Raw genomic sequence first — 9,069 nt, 5'->3', positions numbered from 1 at the left:
ACAGATTTCTCCCACCCCGTAAACGCAAAAAAGCCGTAAACGCAAAATTTTCGAAAGAATCTTGCCAATTTGAAGTACTAAATGAAGTCTATTTACAAAACTTTTTGCATGGATGGGCTGTAAATTGCGAGACGAATCTAATGAGCCTACTTAATCCATGTTGCAACAGTGATGCTACAGTAACCATCCGCTAATTATTGCTTAATCATGGATTAATTAACATCATTAGATTCGTCTCGCGATTTACAACCCATCTGTGCAAAAAGTTTTGTAAATAGACTTCATTTAGTACTTCAAATTGGTAAGATTCCGTCGCAAAAAAATTTTGCGTTTACAAGGCCCAAATGCAAAAAAAAATGCGCCGGTCCGTTTAGATGCGTAAAGACAAAAACGCCGTTTTTGCAAAATTTTTTTGCCTTTATGGCCTGATCTAAACAGGCCCTTAGCCACAATTTGTATGGATATTAAACGGATTCAAGTTTACATTGGTTCACTGCCTGAGAAAAGCCAATCAAACGTAGCATTACCGATACGGAAGCAACTAGTTTCACACTCAGTCCATGAGCTGACCTAGGGACGAACCGCAAACAAAAACTCAGATACATAAAAAAACAGGCAAGAGGTTTCTTTCAGTTTTCGCGGTTGCAGCAGAAGATCGCCCGGATGACGCGCGCCCGGCGCTCCGGGTGGAGGCTGACGACAAGCCAGATGAGGGCGAGGACCGCCACCCAGATGAGGATGTCCAGCGACAGGTGCGTCCTGGACTGCGACACGATGAAGGTGAGCACGAGACTGGAGTAGGCCACGGAGAACGACCACACGACGTGCCGCGAGCCCACGGGCATCCGCACCAGCAGGCTCAGTGTCATCACCATGGAGCTCGCGACCCCCGCCCAGGTCGCCGCCCTGAACACCCAGTATCTCGGCCGGTGCAGGTCGCGCATGACGGGGTCGCCGGCGCGGTACACCGCCCTTCTGTCCCTGGACGGCGTGTCATGCGGCCAGTAGCCGCCGGGCATGCTGGTGCCGAGCAGGTAGGCGAGCGCCGTGAGCAGCGTGGCGACCACGAGCAGCGTGCTGGGGTCGTTCCCCGCCCAACCGCTCCTGTCCCCGTCCGCCGGGGCGCCCCCGCCGAGCTGCTGCGGCCGCACGGGCAGGACCTGCGCCGGGCCCGGCGGGTACGCCGCGACGCCGACGAGGGCCATCTCCATGTTGCCCGGGGTCGGCGGTGCGCTCGCGCACATGGGCGGGTACTGATGATCCATGGGCACACGAAGAAACAGCAAGTTATTGGCAGATGTGCTTGACCTGAAGGCTAATGGAGTCTTGTTGAGCTGAACCGTACAATCGATCAGTGAATGGAATCTCGCTGCTGGTTTCTGGAATTCTGGTGAAGAGAACAGAGGATCCAGGGCACATATATGTGCAGCGCTCTGTCTCTCTCGGTCAAGTCAATATTTTTTTGTCCCCTACCCTATCTAGCCGCTTTTGCCACTTGTGTATCTTCTATTCCTCTGCACTCCTACTGTCCAATCTCAACTACCACTCTAACACGGTGTGCAGAGTGTAATCATCGATGCCGTGGCGTGTGGTTGACCGAAGGTGGACTCGGGCTGTGTCGTACAAGCATATATGCTGGCTTAGGTCGTGTTAGCTTACTACCCTCTAAACTTTAGATCCATCACATCAAACAGAATTTTGCTATTTAGAAGTATTAAATAAAATCTGTTTATAAAACTTTTTGCACAGCTGGGTGCTAATTCGCGAGATAAATTTAATGAGCCTAATTAATCCATAATCTGCCACAGTGGTGCTACAGTAATCATCCGCTAATCATGGACTAATATACCTCATTAGATTCGTCTCGCGAATTAGCACTGGGGTTCTGCAATTAGTTTTGTAATTAGACTTTATTTAATACTTCTAAATGATAAGATTCTCTTTGATGTGACCCCTCTAAAATTTAGACCCCAGGAAACGAACACACCCTTAGTCTTCGAAGATGTTTATAAGGACAGTGTGCGTACCTTATGAGTATTTGAGATGTACCAAATCTAAAAACATGCTACGTCAAAAAGAAAACAGAATCTCAAATAAAATATCTTTCTGTTTTCTTTGAACGTTCATCGGCGTGTTGCCCGCGCCTGTTGCTTTGCAGCATGGACTGCCAACAACTCTGTAGAGTGGTGGTCTGATTTTCGCACGTGGGCCACAACAATAGTTAACGGTAAGAGGCCTGTATGGTACCAAAACTCTGAACTTTCCTTACGAACAGCTTCGAGTCCCTGAGACGATCGATGTCTAAACCAAGGAGAATCATCGACAGTTTTCTTCTTTCTGCAGTTATCGTTGATTATCATCAACCGGACGCCAATACAATATCTGAAGGTAGGCATAATAGAAGTCAGCAAAGATACTGTAATAGAGTTCAACAAGTTAATCGATTGAAAGGTTTGACAGTTAACGAGTTGCAATGGAAGCTGGAACTACAGTAGAGCAGAAGCCATATACTGATCTAACGTTCATGTTCTTTGTTCCCATTTCATCCAACTTCCATGTAAATCCTGGGTTCTCTACAGAAAATTCTCTAATTGCCCCAATCCTACAGCTCGCTTTCAGAAATATTACTGGCAGAGCCCAAGTAGTAACTACGGCATTTGCAATGTTCATGTTCTCCCAAATCAGAAGTCAGGAGGAGGAGAAACTACAACGAAATCACGGCAACCTACAACCTAGTCGAGCACTGAGGGACCAGTTTGGATGAGTTAGTTGTCGCCGGCGCCGCAGAGGAGGCGGGCGATGCGCGCCCGGTGCTCCGCCCGGACGCTGACCATGAGCCAGAGGAAGGCGGTGACGGCCACCCAGATGAGGATGTCCAGCGAGATGTGCGTCTTGGGCTGCGACAGTCGGAAGGTGAGCACGAGGCTGGCGTAGGCCGCCGCGAACGACCACCGCACGCGGCGCGAGTCCACGGGCATCCGCACCAGCAGGCTCAGCGTCATCAGCATCGACCCCGCGAACCCCATCCAACTCGCCGCCATGAACACCCAGTACCTCTGGGGCTGCAGGTCGCGCATGACGGGGTCGCCGGCGGCGTGCGGCTGCTTGCCGCCGGCCTCCGCGGGCTGGGTGTCCTGCCAGTACCCGCCGGGGACGCTGCTCCCGAGCTGGTACGTGAGCGCGGTGAGGAGCGTCGCCACCACCAGCAGCGTGTTGGCGTCGTTGCCCGCCCAGATGTTGGCCGGCAACGGCAGCTGCTGCTGCTGCTGGTGGTTCCCGTCCACGTTCCCGTGCGGACGCGCCATCATCGGCGGCAGAGGCAGCGGGTACACGTGTCCGCCATCCATCCCAGCGCCGTCGGGGCGCATGAAAGCGACCAAGAGGGCGACCTCACCGTCCGGCCCGATGAAGCTCGGATGGAGACTGGGGAGATCGGGGGGCTACTAATGGCTGGTGGTGTGTGGGTGCCCCGGGTCACCGTCGACGTGTTCTTTTGCCGCTCGTCGGGTCGTCGAGGCAGCCGGCTCGAGAGCTCTCTCGATATCTGGCTACTGGCCGCGGCCGGCACTCAGTGCAATCTGACGCCGGATACGCTCCCATTCAGAGTGAATCCGAACTCCTCGTCACCCCTTTTCGCGATGAGCGATATGATGTTTGGAATCCATTTCGGGCATATCTTCGCACGCGGCCAAGATTCTCATTTAATGCCGCACACGGTTTTCAGATCTGATGATGGTTGCGTGTTCCAGTTCTCTTCGCCATTGCCGCATGGAAGTGATATGTAGGATAACGGGACAAGGCGCCGGTTGCAGTTGGAGATCGAAACTGCGAGCCGGCGGCATCACATTCTATGTTTTGACACTAATTGAAAGTATTAAATATAGATTAATAATAAAATAAATTTTATAACTATGAGGTTTATTCGCGAGACGAATCTATTAAACTTAATTAGTCCGTGATTGATGCTACAATAAATATATGCTAATTATAAATTAATTAGCCTTGATAGATTCGTCCCGTGAATAAATCCTAGACTTATGCTAGTTAGCTTATGTTTAGTTTTCAAACATTCGATACGACAGTATTTAAAATAAATCCAAGGGAACTAAACACCCCCCGTAAGCAGCATCATGCACTTGGACATCGAAAGGTGCTCAGCTGCAACAACTGATATGACATGACTAAGCAATTACTATTATTCAGATGATTGCATAACCTAAACCGGCGTATGGCACTAAACCAATGTTAAGCCGCACGGTGCAGATGATTAGTGCACTAATTTAGTTAGTTAAGGAGTTGAATTGCACTAATTAAAATATAAGGGATGAAAGTTACACTTTTAGGACAATTAAGAGATGAAAAATATTTTTTCCACGTGTTTTGTTGTATAAATGTGGCTTACACAAAAGCAAAAGCAAAACCATATTACAAGGGATATATGATTAAATCTGCTTCAATATAGATATAATGGTTCACAAAGACTTAGACATGGGTTATACATATATCATTGTACTAGGAAAACATGGTACCTATAAAGTCTAGACTAAATAAAGAAAAGTGTGATATCTAACAATGGTTCTCAAGTAAATTCTAGTAGAGACTAAATGTGCCCATTAATTGATATGTGATAAAAACATGTATAGTTTTGATGTTCATAATGTTTATATCAAGTTTCAATGCTTTGTAAAGCCAAATTCTCCCCTTTAGCTATAACTTCGACGGCCAATGTCCGGCAATACAATAATAAGAAATTTTTTCTTTTCAACCACAAACATAGTATTCTGGGTAAGACATTCTTTTGTTTTCACACAAAATATTAGCGAACATTTAATGAAAATCCACAAAGATATGAATATAATATATAACTATTGACAATTATATACATTGGCTAAAAAAAGTCGATGTGTCTCTAAACATTATGCAAATATGCACTAATAATTTTGATCTTTGTATAATGTTTCCACACTAATTTTAAATGCTTTATCATCACAAAATTTGCCTCTCCAATTTTTCTATATCCCCAATCCAAACTCTGGCCACGTGAAAATCTTATTTTCCTTTGTTCTTTTAGAAACGTGCTGATATATTTTTAGGGTATATTGTTTTACAATATCTTTCTAGGCTATATTAAAACTTTATTTTTCTTGGATAAATTGTTTTTGCTATATCTTTTTAGTCCAGAGGCCCCGCCCCCACCCCCCGAATCTAATATTTTCTGTTCTATTTTTTAGAAAAACGCGTTGACATATTTCCAGGGTAATATTAATTTACTGTATCATTTTGGCTTATATTACCACTATGTTTTTCTTTGACAATTTAGGGTGTGTTCGTTTCCTGAGGCCTAAAGTTTAGATGGGTCACATCAAAGAGAATCTTGTCATTTAGAAGTATTAAATAAAGTCTAATTACAAAACTAATTTCAGAACCCCAGTGCTAATTCGCGAGACGAATCTAATGAGGTATATTAGTCCATAATTAGCGGATGATTACTGTAGCATCACTGTGGCAAATTATGGATTAATTAGGCTCATTAAATTTGTCTCGCGAATTAGCACCCAGCTGTGCAAAAAGTTTTATAAACAGATTTTATTTAATACTTCTAAATAGCAAGATTCTCTTTGATGTGATGGGTCTAAAGTTTAGAGAGTAGGAAACGAACAAGGCCTTATTGTTGCTATATCTTCAATCCGAACTACGGCCATTGTAGAATCTAATCTTTTCCGATCCGTTCTATTTTCTAAAACGTGTCGATATATTTTTACGGTATATATTTATTAACAGTATCTTTGACAATTTATTTGTGCCATATCTAACTTTTTAGCAGCAATGAATTATCTGCTGTAAAAGGGTTAGAGATATTTGGAAACCTAGGTCAAGGGGAATTGTTTCAGAAACCTAGCTCTACCCGACTCCTTCATTACGTTCATGTAAAGAGAATACAAAGCCCGTAGACGGCGGCGGCGATACGGAGTCGCCGTCTGATCGAAGAAGCTTCCGCCCCTATGGCTGAGGTGGTCGATCTTTCCCCTCGTTCAGAGGGCCTGCTGGAGGTCAGCCTCACGTGCCCGAGGATGTGCGGCTACGCCGGCCCAGCGTGGCCGCGGTTCTGCTTCGTGTACGTGAGCTTCCGCGACAAGGTGGTCTGCCGGCCGAAGATGCTCCCGTTCGAGTTGGATGAGGAAGACGTCGACGAAGATATCAGCGAGAGGGACATCAGGAGGTATGTCAGGGCTCAAGCCATGGAAGACATCAAGCGGTGGAGGCTGCCGATCAGGATCCCCATGGTGTCGGGCTGGGCGCGCGAGTCCCTCGACATCCACGTGGAGCGCGTCGACCGGGACATGCGCCAGAGGAGGGACAGGGACGTGGTGGTGACCCGCGGGGGGCCGCACACCTCGCAGTACATCGCCGTGATCGGCAGGGCGCGGGTGCCGCTGCTCGACGCGCTGGTGATCGGGGACGACGACGACGAGGAGGAGGCGGAGGATCAGAAGAGGAGGCGCCGCAGCGAGGTGGAGGAGCGCCCCTCGAGGGTGGAGGGGACGCTGGAGTTCGGCAAGACGGTGCCGCTGCTGGACTGGGAGCTGCCGGCGCCGCGGGACGCGGGAGGGAAGCCGCGGTCCGTGGTGCGCGGCTCGGTGGACGTGCGCATGAACTTGAGACGGCTAGCCTAGCTAGGGCGCGGCGTGGCCGTACTTGATAGATCAGGTTGTTAGTTCATCAATGGAGGTTGAGGAGAGTCTTCTTTAGTTAGAGCACACCATGTACCTTGTCAGGGGGCATGATTCATCCCCCGATTCTAGCATCAGAAACTTCACCGTTATTGTCCCGTGAAATTTTGTTCCGTATGAAGTTCAGATTACGTTTGTCAGGTTACATCTGTCAGAAAACATTCAGTTATAGTTCATATCCTCACCTCCCTATTATTCCGCTCGGCTATCTGAACGACTCCTCTCGAAGTCAATGGAGACTCGTCCCAATGAATGCTCACCGTCGTGTCAACTGTTACCGATGGGGAGGTGTCGCCTGATGCTGTCGAGATTAGGGTCCCCTGGTTCCAAATGTAGTCTTGTAGGTTGTGATGTGAAGGCAGTTCACAGTTGATCTGAATTCTGAACCTTTGGAGATAAGAGGAAGCAGAGCATGCAAAGAATATGCAGAGCTAAGAGTTGATGAGTAACCATTTATCATGTGAATGAGCATAGCAGAGCAAGTGTTGTAGTGTATATATTTGCCTGCCATTTATCATGTGCTTGTGCTTAAAACTTGGCAGAAACACTTGAGAAACTCTCTTGGTTTCACTGATCAATCTGCTACTAAACTCTTGACGCTCACCTTCGTTGTCAGGTGTTGGCGTCAGTGCAAGTGGAGAAGCTGGTGATACCGGGCATAGCTGCTCTAGTGGACACATTGACATGGAAGGGATCCTTCTCCTCCTCCAGGCCTGTGGAGCCCCAGTTCAGAGAGGACAAGGACATCAAAAGGCTGAACCTGTTGCTCATCACCGGCAACACCCTGCTTTGCAAACCCGTAGCCGTGCAACAGGCAACAGCCTCCGTCACAGCAATTCATCAGAGCACATCAGTTATCAATCTCTGACTCTATGCGTGCGTGCGTGCTGAACCTGAATCGAACAGCGGGAAGTTCAGAGCCATGGCGTAAGTACGCGGAACCGGCGACGCGGCTGACCGACGACAAGCTGGCGTTCCTGGGGATGGAGCCCTTCTGCAGTTTCACCGACCTGCTCACCGGAAACGTGTCCCTGCACGGATTGGTCGCCTGGCGACTCGTCGTAGATTTGCTCCGCGTCTCCTGGGATGGGAGCAGCAGCGCTGCCGCCCCACCGCCACCGGCCGGCGGCTGGCGTTCTTGCGGCTAGGCGAGCGTGATGGGGGCTCGGCCACAGATCGCGCAGTTCTGGAGGCGGCGGCGCGCTTAGGGATCACTTCCCGTGCCGGTGGGTTCGTTCGGATGGAAGACGACGGCGGTCGCTGGTGGCGGCGCGGCCTTCCCGGCAGCCATGTTTTGCAAAATCCCCCCTAATCGCGACCCAATATTTTACGAAATGCCCCCTAGTTCTGCAAAAAAGACCCTATAAAATTACAAATAAGCCCCCCTCCTCGTAAGGGCAGCTCATCTACCTTCTCGTTATCCCCTCTCCTCACTACCATCCGCCGCCGCCGCCGGCCGCCGGACGTCCCGTCCAGTTTGAGCACAATGTTCTGTCTTATATCAAACCCTAGAAGTATATTTTTCTCTTCCGATGCAGAGGATATTCGCCTGCTCCAGCGGCAAGGGCCGGAAGGGCGCGAGGATTTGCCGGCTTCGATGTGCGCGGCGTCGCCGATCCGCCATCCTCCTTCAGTTGATGGGACCTTGCAGGTCGATATAGGGCCTCCGATTGCATCGCGCTTCCGGGGAGGTACGGCGGCTGGCTGTGATTATTTGTAAGACCTGTGTTCGTGCGCCAACTGTTTATTTCGTTTTCGTCCGCTCCTGAAATTTGCATCCAGTTTGTTGCTTCAGTACTACGTCGATCGAGCTAAAAAATTGTTGGATTTGCGTATCATTTTTGTTCCTGTGCTAAGAGTTGAATTTACAAATCCAGCATATATTTTCGGAGCAAGAAAATAAAATATAAAAAAGGTCTAGTAAATTGGAGGAACTGTTCTGTGTTCTTGTGATGTGAAGGTACTGCTTACAGAACCAAATCTAACGAATCCTGATATACTAGACAAACGTCCCCTGTTCTGTCCGTGCATGCATTTTGTCAAACAAAATTAGTTTTTCATTAGTAAGTTTTGCAACGAATTTCCCTTCCATATAAAATGAGCGTAGGGGAAGCTTTTTAGCTGATTGCAAATGCAATGCAGGCCCCAGGATGACAGGAGATATGGTGAAATGAACTACTCCTGCACCTGTCTTTCCTTTAGAATCCTCCCTATGTTACCTAATTCTAGATCTGAATTAGGTATTTTTTTTCATTCCGTGGTCATTTAATTCGTGCTATTTCTTAATCCACAGAAGCTGAGCAACAACTAATTAAGATGAATTTGAACCACCTAACAC

At 48.2% G+C, this 9,069-nt stretch overlaps 2 protein-coding genes across 2 annotated transcripts; both read right to left on the bottom strand.

Moving 5' to 3' along the window:
- Positions 1–442: 442 nt before the first annotated feature.
- LOC112877252 lies at positions 443–1,583 on the bottom strand. The gene has a single exon (XM_025941494.1). The coding sequence runs from the start codon at positions 1,263–1,265 to the stop codon at positions 630–632; it is 636 nt and encodes a 211-aa protein (XP_025797279.1). The 5' UTR covers positions 1,266–1,583; the 3' UTR covers positions 443–629.
- Positions 1,584–2,665: 1,082 nt separating this feature from the next.
- Positions 2,666–3,368, bottom strand: LOC112873359. The gene has a single exon (XM_025936331.1). The coding sequence runs from the start codon at positions 3,366–3,368 to the stop codon at positions 2,766–2,768; it is 603 nt and encodes a 200-aa protein (XP_025792116.1). The 3' UTR covers positions 2,666–2,765.
- Between the last annotated feature and the right edge of the window lie 5,701 nt (positions 3,369–9,069).

Source organism: Panicum hallii, chromosome 9, assembly GCF_002211085.1.
Source record: "Panicum hallii strain FIL2 chromosome 9, PHallii_v3.1, whole genome shotgun sequence".
NCBI classification, from domain to species: Eukaryota; Viridiplantae; Streptophyta; class Magnoliopsida; order Poales; family Poaceae; genus Panicum; species Panicum hallii.
This window is presented reverse-complemented; position numbering and strand designations above follow the sequence as displayed.